General features: G+C 39.9%; 1 protein-coding gene across 1 annotated transcript in view; it reads right to left on the bottom strand.

Annotated features, from left to right (window-relative positions):
- grk3 (G protein-coupled receptor kinase 3) overlaps nt 1-14,960 on the bottom strand; it is a 262,680-nt gene that overhangs the window by 84,845 nt on the left and 162,875 nt on the right. The window contains exons 8-9 of the mRNA XM_059988030.1: nt 13,317-13,408; nt 8,648-8,747 (exon numbers count right to left, since the gene is read on the bottom strand). Of these exons, the coding sequence (XP_059844013.1) occupies nt 8,648-8,747; nt 13,317-13,408 (192 nt within the window). The remainder of the gene's footprint in view (nt 1-8,647; nt 8,748-13,316; nt 13,409-14,960) is intronic.

Genomic DNA, 14,960 nt, shown 5'->3' with positions numbered 1-14,960 from the left:
AACCAATTATTGCTTGCAGGTTACACTTGGTTGGAATAACTTTGTAGGCCATTTCTTCCTGGTATGTGTGCTTCCTATAGTAACTATGTATCACCTGACTAATGTTTGCTTTTATTTAACACACAGTCCTGATGAAAAACATTGACTGTTCATCCCCCTCCATAGATGCTACCTGACTCCAACAGTCTATGCAGATTATTCCAGATGTAAACTCACCAATGCCCTATATAACTGAACCATAACCTCTTCATTTTTGTACTCAACTCCCCTAGCAAAATGCAAAAACATGCTGTTAGCTTTCTTAAGTACTTGCATACTGGCCTTTGACCTTCATGCACTTAATTATTCAGATCTTTCAGCACGCCAGACTTTCGCAATCTCTCACCATTAAGAAAATATACATTTTGGAATTGGAATTGATTAATGTCACATGTACCAAGATATAGTGAAAAGGCTTGTCTTGCATATTGTCCATATAGATCAATTAATTACACTATGTAGAACAGTACTAGAGTGCAGAATAATGGTAAACAGCTATAGAGAAAATGCAATACCGGTAGACATTGAGGTAGATTGTGATGTCAAGAATTAATCTTATTGTACTAGGGAACCATTCAGTAGTCTTATAACAGCAGGGGAGAAGCTGTCCTTGAGTCTGGTGGTATGTGCTTTCAGGCTTTTGTATTTTCTGCTTGATGGGTGAGGGGAGAAGAAAGGATGTCTAGGGTAGGTGACATCTTTGATGATGCTGGCTGTTTTACTGAGGCAGTGAGAAGTATAGTCAGAGTCCAAGGAAGAGAAGGTGGTTTCTGTGTTGTACTGAGCCATATCTGCAACTTTCTGCAGTTTCTTGTGGTCATGGACAGAGCAGTTGCCGTACCAAGCTATGATGCTTTCAGTCAGGATGCCTTCTAAGGTGCATTCATAAAAATCATTAAGGGTTGACAGGGACTTTCCAAACTTCATTATCCTTCTGAAGTTGCAGACATATTGATGAAATTTCATATTTTGTTACATTATACTTCAAATGCCAGATCTTGTCCAATCATTTAACCTATCTATATCCCTCTGTTGCCTCCTTTTATCTCTTTCATAGCTTACTTTCTTAAGCAACTTTGCGGCATTAGCAAATTTAACAATCTTTTCATTGAATGCATTTTATATAAGTTGTAAATAGTTGGAACTCCAGGACTAAAACCTGTAGCATACTACCCATTACATCTTGCCAACCAGAAAAAGACGCATTCATGTCTGCTCTCTTGTTCCTATTAGTTAGTTATACTTTGGTGCCAATACATCACCTCCTACACAATTTTATTTTCTGCAATAACCTCTGACGCAATACCTTATGAAATGCTTTCTGGAAATTAAAGTATCACACATCCAATGGTTCCTCTTTATCAACAGCACAAAGAACTTACTAAACATTAAACACGATCTCATGCAATATTCTACAGTAACAAGGCTCACATCTTACTCATTTATTCTGAAAGAGCGAGCTTAATTTAGCTTTTATTCTTATATATACTTTACTTTTGGATAACTATAGGAGGCAGCTTGATTAGATCTAATGCTGGCTAGTGAGTGCATAAGAGCCACTTTGTTACCAATGAGCACTACATTTTTCAACAGGGTAATAAAGCACGACTCATTAAACACAGCAGCAGTGAGACACTCGTGCTTTCATCTGCCAAAGTACCCAACGACTGCACAAATTAGACCTCAAACTGGCTTGCTAACACTCTGATGTCAGTAACTTGAAAACACTTACCTGGAGATTCTTTGTTAAACAGCATCACACATTAGACAAGCCTGACATGCAGGAAATGGGTGGCAGGGCAGAGATACGTCTCTACCAAAGGTAGATGCTCTTTCTCTCCACTAGTCTGTAGGCCACCCTTGGGCAGGGTGTAGCACCTGCTTAGCCCCACTATTAGGATCACATGAAGACATGGGAGCAGGTGGTGGATGGTCATATGAGCAGTCAATGCACACCACAAATCCTGGTTATGCGACCACTGATGCGTGGCAGGTAGATAAGAAGTTAAAAAAGCTTATGGGGTGTTATTAAGTCGAGGGATAGAGCTTAAGAGACGCGATGTAATGATGCAGCTCTATAAAATTCTAGCTAGGCCACACAGAGTACTGTGTCCAGTTCTGGTCACCTTGTAATCAAGGGAATTAAAGAGGCATGAGAGAGGAGCCTGCCCAAGTGGATTGGAGAAGGATACTAGCAGGGATGACAGCACAGCAGGGGTGGCTGAAGTTTCTGGAAATACTGCTCAAGATGCAGGATAGATATGTCCCACAGAAGTAGTTCTTAAATGCCAGGGCTAAGCAACCGTGGCTGACGAGAGAAGTTAAGGACTGCATAAAAGCCAAGGAAAGGGCATGTAAGGTAGCAAAAGTGAGTTGGAAGTTGGTTGATAGGGAAGCTTTTAAAATCCAACAAAAGACAACTAAAAAAGCTATAAGAAGGGAAAAGATGAAATATGAGGGCAGACTACTCAATAATATAAAGCAGGATACCAAAAGATTTTTCAGTTATATAAAGAGTAAAAGGGAAGTGAGAGTTGATATTGGACCACTGGAAAATGATGCTGGTGAGGTAGTAATGAGGGAACAAAGAAATGGCAGATGAACTTAATAGGTACTTTGCATCTGTCTTCAATGTGGCAGACAGTAGCAGTGTGCTAGAGGTCCATGAGTGTCGGGGAGCAGCAGTGAGTGCTATTGCTATACCAAAGGAAAAAATGCTAGGCAAACTCAAAGGTCTTAAGATTGATAAGTCACCTGGACCAGATAGACCACATCCCAGAGTCCTGAGAGAGGTTACTGAAGAGATAACAGATGCATTGGTCATGATGTTTCAATAATCACTTGATTCTGGCATGGTCTCAGAGGACTGGAAGATTGCAAATGTTACTCCACTCTTTAAGAAGGGAGGAAGGCAAAATAAAGGAAATTATAGGCCAGTTAGCCTAACCTCAGTGGCTGGGAAAACACTGCAGTCTATTATTAAGGATGAGGTTCCGGGGTACTTGGAGACTGATGATAAAATAAGTCAAAGTCAGCATGGTTTCTGTAAAGGGAAGTCTTGCCTTGTGACAACTTTGTTTGAGTTCTTCGAGGAAAGTGGACAAAGGAGAGACAGTCCATGTCATTTACTTAAATTTTCATAAAGCTTTTGATAAGGTGCCACATATGAGGCTGCTTAACAAGATAAAATCCTATGGCATTACAGGAAAGATACTGGCATAGGTAGCAGAACAGCTGACAGGCAGGATGTAGTAAGTGGGAAGAAAAGGGGCCTTTTAACCTCCAGTGACTAATGGTGCTCCTCAGGGGTCAGTATTGGAACCGCTACTTTTCACATTGTTTGTCAATGATTTGGATAATGGAATTGATGGCTTTGTGGCAATGTTTGCAGATGTTACAAAGATAGGTAGAGGGGTAGGTAGTGCTGAGGAAGCAATGCACTTGCTGGAGGATTTAGACAAATTGGAAAAATGGGCACAAAAGTGGTAGATGGAAGACAGTGTTGAGAAATGTATGATAATGCATTTTGGTAAAAGGAACAATAGTGCAGACTATTATCTAAATGAGGAGAAGGTTCAAACATCAGAGGTGCAGAGGAACTTAGGAGTCCTCGTGCAAGACTCCCAGAAGGTTAATTTATAGCTTGTGTCTGTGGTAAAGAAGGTAAATGCAATGTTGGCATTTATTTCAAGGGGAATAGAATATAAAAATAAGGAGATAGCGCTGGGTCTTTATAAGATACTAGTCAGGCTGCACTTGGGAGTATTGTCAACAATTTTGAACCCCATATCACAGAGAGGATGTGTTGTCATTGGAGAGTCCAGAGGAAGTTCACAGGAATGCTTCTGAGAATGAAGGGGTTAACATATGAGGACCATTTGGCAGCTTTGGGCCTGTACTTACTGAAGAATGCAGGGGGATCTCATGAAACCTACCAAACGTTGAAAGGACTAGAACATGGAGAGGATGTTTCCTATGATGGGGAAATCTAGAATTAGAGGGCACAGCCTTAAAATTGAGAAGTGATCCTTTAGAAGAGAGGTAAGGAGGAATTTATTTTAGCCAAAGTGTGGTGAATCTGTGGAATGCTTTGCCACAGGTTGCAATGGAGGACAAGTCCACGTGTATATTTAAGGCAGAAGTTGATCTTTTCCTGATCGGTCACGGCATCAATGGATATGGTGAGATGACAAGTGTATGGGGTTGAGTGGGATCTGGGATCAGCCATGATAGAATGGTGGAGCAGACTCAATGGGCTGAATGACCTAATTCTGCTCTTATGTCTAATGGTCAAATAACGAATGAAGAATGCGCGGGATGGGTGGGGAAGGGAGCTAGTACAAAATCATGGACTCAGACCTAGACATTGTCTGTATTGGCAGTGGGTCTAAGTCATTAGGGCCATGCTTCGGAGCTGATTGTTGCTACAAGAAGGGTCGAAGATCAAGACCAAGTAGGGTCATAGATTGGGATTGAAAAGAGTTATGTGATTGGTGGGTAAATTCCATATGTTACTAAAATATGCACATCTAAGTAATTAAATTAACGGGACCCACCTGAGCTGGATTACCACAATGCCAGATCAGGGCCTGGACAGGGAGTCCCAGAGTAATGATTGTTCTGGGAGTGTCTAACTACTTGAGCACTGTACTTCAGTTTCCAAGTAATGTACTAGAGGACCATTGCACAGATGTTATTAGATTCACATCTAATGTAGAAAATGCTTCAACATCACCAGTCCAATTCATGATAGGAAGTTTTTGGTTGAATTTAGTGTGATTTAATGAATGATGCACCTTTTTATAGCTGAAAATGTATTATCTGCACAGTTGTCAAGATCTAGGAATGTCAAAATTCTTGAGGCCAAGTTTGACAAAAAGTATTAGCATCAAGTTAACTGGTAGTGGCAATCCCTGGGATTGAATGCTGAGCCAAACCCATGAAGCACTGGAGAGTTGTGATGATTATAGGCTTAGTGTGGGACATGGAGATGGCAAATCAGAGATCAGCAGTGATAGGTTCCAGTGCCGGAGGTTGAGGGCTCAGAGCGAGATCAGTGGGTGCATTTTGGAGACTTAGAGAGGAGATACATTTACTTGTTTATTAAGATACAGCACAGAACAGGCCCTTCCAGCCATGCCATCCAGCATTTTCCTGATTTAACCCCCATTTAATCACAGAACAATTTACAATTCCCAATTAACCTATCAACTATATGTCTTTGGACTCCAGGAGGAAACTGGAACACCCAGAGGAAAAGGCAGAATGCACAAATTCCTCACAGGACAGTGGTAGGAATTGGACCCGAGTCACTGGAACTGTAAAGCGTTGTGCTAACCACACTATCGTACTGCCCTGATGTAGTTGGTGTTGATCAGGGACTGGGTGTATGATGAGAAGTAGGTGGGAGAGGCAGATTAATCCAGTATAAGACTAAATCTGGGTACAAAGGAACATTCCAAGATTTAGCTTATAAAGGAAACTTCTTCAGGTACAGTGTTAATAAAATGATTCTTCTTGTAATGGTTCATAGATTAAATTTCCTGACTTTCATCCCAAAAAAGATGTTGCGTGTGAAATATTGAGGGTAAAGTGTAACTGTAAGTGCCACATGAATATCTGATGTAGCAATAACTTCAACAAAATCATCTCAGCTGCCATTCAGTGACATTTCAATTCATGTTGGATCACACTGCACACTTATAAAGAGAACATAAGCCAATAGCTCATGCTGAGAATGTGGCAAAACAGTAGCACTGGAAAAACGTGAGGCCACTAGCTTACTATCTTCTAGCCTTGAGTGCTGGATCAAGCATCACATAATTTGCCGTCATCTCCATCAATCTTGCAACTACTATAAATGGTGATGGGAACAGAACATTACTAAGGGCAAATCAATAGTGAAGGGCTTTTAAAGACCCCATAGCGATAGTCCTGTTCAGTCAATAGCTTAATGCCAGTCTAACAAATCCCAAGCAACAGGAGCTGCAGTGTCTTAACACTCTGTCCCCCTGAAGTTCACAATAACTAAAAAACACTTAGTTTCTCTCACAGGAAACATAGAATGGCTTGACCAGGAGAAAGAACTGTAAATGTAATGAATTCTTGAACTGGAATGACCAATAAGCGGATAAAAATAGAAGATTAAGGGCCAACAGAATTTCAAAGGAAACGAGAGCAGGAGATTCTGTCACTGAGAATTACAACATTGATGATTCAGTATTATAAGGTAACTTAAAGTCTGAACATCCAACAATTCACTTTATTAAGAGCTATGATCATAAGAGAGGTCATTAAGGACAATGAGACAGTCGGCATCCACTGGAAAGAATGTTCCAAAGATCTCCTCACATAAGACTAGGTTTCAGATGTGAATTTCTTTGACTTCATCCACAGTGGACTATTCACCTCAACCTCAACACTAACCCAGTCCAGTAAGAAATCAAGTCAATCCTTCAAGTGAAAAATAATAGAGTCTCTGGAGCAGACAAAATCTTTGCTGTAATATAAATAACGCTGATGAAGAGCCAAACAGTGGTGCTACAAGCAAAGCAGCTGAATCAAAGATCTGACGACTTTGATTTGATTCCAACCTCCAGTTTGGAGTTTGCATTCTCTATTAGCACATAGGTTTCCCCCAAGTGCACCCGTTTCCTCCCACACCCCTAATAGGTGCTGATTGGCAAGTTAATTGAGTACTGTAAAGTACTCTCGATGTAGGTGGCCGTGAGAGAATCAGTGGGCTGTTAATGGTCATGTGTGACAGAACAAGTTACAGGAAAATAACTCTGTGATTAGAATTTCTCTGACAGCAGTCAAAGACTGGAGAGACTGACTGAGTTCATTTTATGTTGAATAGAAATATGAAGGAAGCACATCTGTAAATATAAATCCACAACTTCATCTCCTTCACCTCTGAAGTGAAGAGCATGCCAAGAGATTTCAAAGATGCTGTGCAAGAAAAAAGATTCCAAACGCATCAAACAATAAATATCAGCTTCTTTAACTGCATGAATGTTTTCAAAACCTGTCAATGCACAGGTATAATGAAGAGTTCTTCGGACAACCAGCTGATTTCAAAAATTCAGTACCACCCTTGCCTGCTACATGATATGCAAGCACAGGCCTCAGCAACATTTCCAAAGCGGGCCCAATCCCATAGTGCTTGAAATGGGTCTAATACAAAAGATCCAGAAAATCAAAGGTCTTCAATAACCTGCCTCTGCTGCGCAACACCGTCCCCTGACAATCAAGACTAATGATGTGATACAGATCATTTCCCTCATCTCAGGAGTGATCTCTCAGCCAGAGAACTATCGACAATAAAATGTATTATTGCATCCAGTGCACTAACTTGGGCATTGACTGCCTATAAAAAATTGTACTAAAAGTCAAATTGAGCTCCAAATTGATATGCTGAGAACTGTTTTCCTGCTCTGATGCAAAGACAACCTGTAGAAGTCATGGGAAAACACTTCAAAAATATAACCAATGCTGTCTATGTAAAATTCACCAAATCCACTGGCAGGAAAGGCAAACCAATGTTTGAAACATGAGAAAATCTGCAGATGCTGGAAATCCAAAGCAACACACACACACAAAATGCTGGAGAAACGCAGCAGGTCAGGCAGCATCTATGGAGAAGAGTAAACGGTCGGCATTGCAGATGAGATCCTTCTTCAGTACTGAGAGGGAAGTGGGAGATGCCAGAATTCTGGTATTACTCTCATTCCAACTCAGACCAATGTCAGGATTCTCTTTTTGACTAAAATCACCAGTATCAAGACTCTGCTCATACTCAACCACTTTGATGAGCCACTATTCCCATAACCAAGACCAATCTCTAGAAGCAAGTGTTTTTTTATTGTGGTCTGCCATGGCAAGAATTATTTGGAGGATAAAGAAAATAGTTCAAGGATGCCTTTTAAAAAAACCTGAATGATATAAAACACACCAACTCACATGGACCCTCGATGCAAGAGCGCTCAAAGTGATAATGTAGTAACAGGGGGAACTGGTGATCATTTTGTGTTTCACAAGATGGGAGCACATGGAACCCAAACACAAATGACAGATAGAGCATATAAGCAACCCATCTACGCTATCCTGTCAAGCTCTACCTGGGACAAATGTAGAAAAGTCTGCAGATCCTGCCTGGTACTCATAAATCTTCTCAGAAACCACTGAACCATAATGGAGGCAGTCACCTTCTATCACAAGGGACTGTCTCAGATTGAGGAGACCCTGATGTATCAGTCTGCTTTGTTATATTTTAACAGAGTGCATTGAATAGTAACATAAAGAGCTTTCCCAGATTCTGAGCTATAAAATGAAAGCAAGATTCAAGGAAGGGTTTAATGGCATTAATGACATAATACCAATGGAGACAGATGGAGTTTTACTCATTTAACTACACCAAAGATAAATGGAGGACTTCACTTTAAATACATAGCATTTTGAGTCTACAACTTTTTAATTATTGCTAGATTGCTCAGTTGCTCTACATATAGTACACATTGTTGCTTAAGTTCAACTGTGCCAAGTCAAAAATATATTCTACATTCTGCAGTCAACGTGCATATGAAAAAGAAACTGCATTTGGCCTTACCCCAGTGCTGACCAGTGACAACATAATCCGTTCATTAAGTGCTAATGTTTCTCCCTGCTTCATTTTGATTCGCTTTTTATCTAAGCACTTCATGGCATACCTGAAGATAAAAGTCAAGGAGAAAATTAGATAACCTATTCTACCATAGTACAGTATTAAATAAACAAAGGCGATTAGATAGATTTCTGATCTAGGTACAGTGAGAAAACTAAAGAAGTGAGAAATGCAATCACAATCAATTCTTTCATTATTCATACCTACAGCAGAAAATCCAACAGATAGGCAAATTGCTTTTGGTTATAAACCAAACATGACTCTCCTGAAACAAAATAATATATTATTAAATTGGTAGCCTTTACTCTTTGGGTGGAAGTAGCAAATAAGGAAAATGAATTTATTCTGAATTGAATTTGTCTATAAAATGATATTCACAGTGTTAAAAGAATCAAGTTTTCATGTGGAAAACTATCTGATTAATGGAGCCATACTCAGCATACAGGAAGGTAATTATAGCTCAATCATCCCAGGATATAGCCGCAGTAATGCCTCAGCAAGATGTTAGGCACAACAACCTTCAGGTGCTTTATCAGTAACTTTCACTTTGTTATCAAGTCAATACAGAGATATTCACTGATACACAGTACATGGAACTGTTCAGATGGGGCAGCCTGCGGCCACTTGCAGGTTCTGGACAATATTTAGGACTAGGATGACAAATTTCCATCTAAGAATGAAGCAGTTCCAAGAGTGACCACCTCCAACTAAATCATTTACCATCAATACCTGATAGGGTAATTAACCAGAAAATCAACTAGATCAGCTTCTTATACACTGTCTTTGTCTAGCCTTGTGCAAAAGCTTGCAATTACTGGTTCTAGTGCTATTTACTTCTCCTAGGCAGTACAGTAGCATAGTGGTTAGTGAAATGCTTTACATTGTCAGCAATAGGCGTTCAATTTCTGCCGATATCTGTAAGGAGTTTGCGTGTTTTCCTCTTGATCATGTGTGCTTCCTCCAGGTGCTCCAGTTCTCCCCACCAACCACATTCCAAAGACAAGCAACACACACAAAATGCTGGTGGGACACAGCAGGCCAGACAGCACCCTTCCCCAGGGTCTCGGCCCGTAACGTCGACAGTGCTTCTTCCGATAGATGCTGTCTGCCCTGCTGCATTCCACCAGCGTTCTGTGTGCGCTGCTTTAATTTCCAGCATCTGCAGATTTCCTCGTGTTTACATTCCAAAGACATATGGGTCAGAATGTGGACATGCTATGCTGATGCCAGAAGCATGCTGACACATGCAGGCTGGTTCTGGTGCCCCAACACAATTCTCACACTATGTTGGTTGTTGATGCAAAAACAACACTTTCACTGTATATTTTAATATATATGTGACAAATAAAACCAATCTTTCTTTAAATCTTTAATTTGCACTTTTTTTCTCCTCTCCTTTTCAACCTTTTTTGTAGCAATATCCCCCAACAATAATCCATCTTCCTCCACTTGCCCTTCCACATTTCAATGGAATCATCCCTCTGCGATATCCTGTAACTCAATTACCTTCTTCTCTCCCTATTTCAACTGTCAATGTAACTGCTGGAGGTGAAAATCTGCCCCTTCATTTCCAAAGGATTCTGAATATGCTCAGGAGAAAGAGCTGTTTACCTGTATTTCTTTCAATCGGCAATGTACTAGCCACACATACTCCATAGGATATGGGAGGAAACCAAAACACTAGAGGAGACTTAGACAGTCCCAAACAGAATGTGCAAACTCCCTAACACAAAACAAGAAATCAACATTGAACCAGTTGGCTGAAGCTGTGAAGCAACTGTGCAAATTCTACAAGAACAATTAGGTTGATCCATATTATTCTACTGCCATTACTAGGTGGAAACAGAATCTCTTTAAAATGTTAGTCATGACTGAGAAGTCCTAGTGTGATCAAATTAAACTAGGAGGGTTCCTGGCACAGATTAAACAGTCTACTCTTTTCAAATAATGGAGGGTTAAATTGGATGGAGGGAAATAAAGTAAAATACCAGTATATATAAAAATAAAAGAGCATTCCTTATCTGAAAGTTGACTGAATTAACACTCAAAACTGAAATTTTGTTTTTGAACATAGAACATGAAGAGGAACAGGCACTTTGAACCACGATGTCTGTGCCAACCATGATGTGAAATTCAACTAATCTCTTCCTGCTTGTACATATCTATATCCCTCTATTCACTATATGTCCACGGGCATATCTAAAATGCTCTTGCATGCAACTATCACATCTGTTTCCCTAGCACCATTGGCAGTACATTCCAGGCACTTGCCACTCTTTAAAAAAAATTTGTGCCCCAATCCCCTCTCATGTGAAAGCTATGCCCTCGAACATCTGACGTATCTGTCTGGGTAAATGATTCTGGCTGCCTACCCCATCTATGCCTTTCATAATTTCATTAACTTTTATCCGGTCTTCGACATGCAAGAGAAAACATTCCAAGTTTGTCCAACTTCTTCTTGCAGCCAGTATGTTATATTCCAGCCAGGATCCCGGCAAACCTCTTCTGAACCCTCTCCACATCCTTCCTGTAAAGGAGCACCAGAACTACATGGAATATTCGAAGAGCGAACCAATTAAAGTTTCATTCAACTGCAACTTGACTTCCTGATTCCTGTAGTCAATGCACCTCATGATGAAGGTAAGCATGCCATATGCCTTCCTTACCACACTATCCACATGTGTTGCTAGTTTTAGGGAGAAGTAGACTTGGATCCCAAGATCCCTTTGTATAATGAGTTATGAGTTCTGTCATTAACTGTATAATTTCCTTTACTTTGACCTTCAAGATGGCAGCACCTCACACTTGCCCACATGAAACTGCATCAGCCATTTTTCAGTCCATAACCGAAACTGATCTGTATCCTGCTCTATCCTTTGACGATGCTCTTCAGTGTCAACAACTCCAACAATTTTAGTATCATCTACAAACACATTGATCAATCCATGTACACTTTCATCCAAGTCACTGACATATAGCACAAGCAACAAAGGTCCAGCACATCACTGGTCACAGACCTTCAGCCAGAATAATGGGAGACTTCATTCAGTGTGATCAGTAATAACATTTCCTCCTCACTGACTCTAACCACAGGCACATCAAGGATTCGTGTTTAGCCCGCTGCTTAGTCTCTCTACTGTGCGGCTCAGCACACCTCAAATGCCATCTATTAATTCACCATTGACATTACTGTAGTTGGTAGAATCTCTGAGCCAATGTGGAGGTAATCAGCAGTGAGACGGATCGGCTGGTTGAGTGGTCTTGCAACAACAACTTCACATTCTAACGTCAGCAAAACGAAGAAACTGATTGTGGACCTCAGGAGATCATGGAAGGGTTAGTGTTGGAAAGCGTGAGCAGCTTCAAGTTCCTAGGTGTCAATATTTCAGAGGAACGATCCTGGGCCCAACACATTGATGCAATTATGAAGAAGGTCTACTTTGTTAGGTATCTGGTATGTCACTTAAGACTTTTACAACTTTGTGTAGATGTATGGTGCACAGTATTCTGACTGATGCATCACATCCTGGTAAGGAACCTCCAAAGATTGGGGTCGCAAAAAGATGCAGAGGATTATAAACTCCAGCCACTTGCATCAGGTGCACAAACCTCCCCTCCATAGAGGACATCTTCAAGAAGTGATGCCTCAAGGAGGTGGCATTCATTAAGGATCCTCACTATTAGGGAAACATAGGAGCCTTAAGATGGCTTCTCAATGATTCAGGAACAGCTTCTTCTCCTTCATCATTAGGTTTCAGAACAATCCATGAATACTACCCCATTTTATTCATTACTTATTTATTTTTGTAATTCATAGATCTTTATGCTTCTGCACTGTACTGCTTCTGCAAAACAAATAATTTCACCTCATACGGCAGGGAAGATAAATCTCATTCTGAAACTGCACTCATTATTACCCAAATACTGCTAGTTCTTAATCCTGACTGACTTTTCAAATGGAAAATATTACACTGGAAGGAAGAGTCATAATTTTAAAGTAATAACAATAGCACCAATTATGTTTTTGTTCATGTTGAGATGAATAGTTAGAGCTAGGCCCATAGGTGTATCAGGTCCCTGACCAAATTATATTTTGGTTCCCCAAGCTATGAAGCTGCCAGAAGGCGTTGATTACAATAGTTATGCATTATGTTTCAAAATCTAACAATCTAGTCTTCTTGTTATCCTAATTTACTTTGATATTTATTTATTGATTGAGTGATTGAGCTGCCGCATGGATTAGGCCATTCTGGCCTTAAGAGCCATGCTGACTAGCAATCCCCCAATTTAGTCCCAGTTTAATCACAGAACAATCTACAATGCTCAATTAACCTACCAACTGGTCTTTGGACTGTGGGAGGATACTGGAGCACCCAGAGGAAACCTATGTGGTTACGTGGAGAACAGTCAAACTCCGTACAGGGAGTGGCAGGAGTGCAATATGCATCAGTCTGCATATTATTTGTCATTTAATACACATTAACCAATACCTCAGCCTGCGTGCAATAACATCAGCTTGTATTAATCCACTCTTTGTACTATCTTATACCAAGAAAGACTTTGAATTAAAGCAGAGGCTCTTGGAATTAAATACAAAAAAGAGGAATAAAATTACATTTTTCCAGTATCAGCTTTCCTGCATCCATATACCTCTCCGAATCCTCCCCGTCCAATTATTCGATGTACACTGAAGTCATTCATAGTTAGCTGCAAAGCAAATGAAATATTATTAAACTTATGTACTGAATAACACAAACACACTGCTTGCCCATTCAACTGGAGAGGTGTATATTAACAATTTACATGGAGAAAATCTTTATAAAATTTAATGCAAAATTATTTATTGTTCATCGGCTCTCATGTGAATGCTTTTATTATTTCAGAAAGGGAGTACAGAAGAAGTAATTTAAAACAGTTGCTGCAGGAGTTGGTATAAAAAGGGAATTATTAAAACAGGAACTGATACAGAGCAGAACTTAACTTCCTAAAAAGCAAAAAGATAATACTTCAAGAAGTGACGAGGTTCAGAAATCAGAACTACATGTTGTTAAACAGAACTGCAAGTTCTTCACAAGAAGTGACGCAATACATTTTAATGCACACATTTTATATCAACATAAGATGAACAAGCCCATTTAATGTAAAAGAGTACAAATGAATTGTTTATTGGAGCAAAGTGTCTTTGAACAATTTGCCATTGTTGCATATTCGCTGCAGCTGCCTTGGCAGGATCATCTTTTTCTAATCTACAAATACCTTGTGTATAATTCTCACCTTGTGCATGCATCACTAATTGCAAGTATCATTCCATGTAGCTGTGATTAAGTGTTAGCAAAATTATATAAAGCCAACAATTTGGCAGATCCGTTAACTCAATATAGGTGTGACCAGAATGTACACATATCATGTGACTTTGCCAATCCATACATACAATGACCTTCAGTCTATACTGTATCTTTATGCACAAACCTACCACAAAATTTGCACTTAATGTCAAGAAGACCAAGGCGCTTTATTAACATGCTTCAGGCCTTGCACCTGTCCCATCACAACCATTACTGAGCAATTCAACATTTCCTCAGCAGCTACCTCTTTGAATATGAATCAGAATCAGGTTAATTGTCATAAGTACATCAGTGTAATTCAGCATTTTTTGAGAGAGGGGGAGGAAACTGGTTCTGCTGATCATAGGAATAAATCTGCACCTATGTTGGACTTTAAAGTTCAAACTAAATTCATTATCAAAGTACATATATGTCACCACATACAATCCTGAGACTTATTTTCTTGCAAGCATTCCCAAATCCATAATAGAATAATATCCAAAATAGAAGCAATGAAAGACTGCATAAGCTGGGAGTTCAACCACTGTGCAACAAACCGTTCAAATACAAAACTAAAGAAATAAAAATAATAATAATAATAATAAACAAATACACAATAAATATCAAAAACATTAAAGAGGGAGAAGAGGGGAGCAGCAGTAATAAGGGACTCAATAGTCAGGGGAATAGACAAGAGATTCTGTAGATGTGAACGGGACACCCGAATGGTTTGTTACCTCCCAGGTGCCAGGGTCAGGTACATCACAGATCACGTCCACAACATTTTGGAGAGGGAGGGAGGGCAGCCAGATGCCTTGGTACATATTGGTACCAATGACATAGGAAGGAAAAACAAAGAGGTCCTGAAAGGAGAATTTGGAGAGCTAGGTAGAAAGCTGAGAAGCAGGACCTCCCAGGTAGTATTTTCTGGATTG

Source organism: Hypanus sabinus, chromosome 13 (genome assembly GCF_030144855.1).
Source record: "Hypanus sabinus isolate sHypSab1 chromosome 13, sHypSab1.hap1, whole genome shotgun sequence".
Lineage (NCBI taxonomy): Eukaryota > Metazoa > Chordata > Chondrichthyes > Myliobatiformes > Dasyatidae > Hypanus > Hypanus sabinus.
This window is presented reverse-complemented; position numbering and strand designations above follow the sequence as displayed.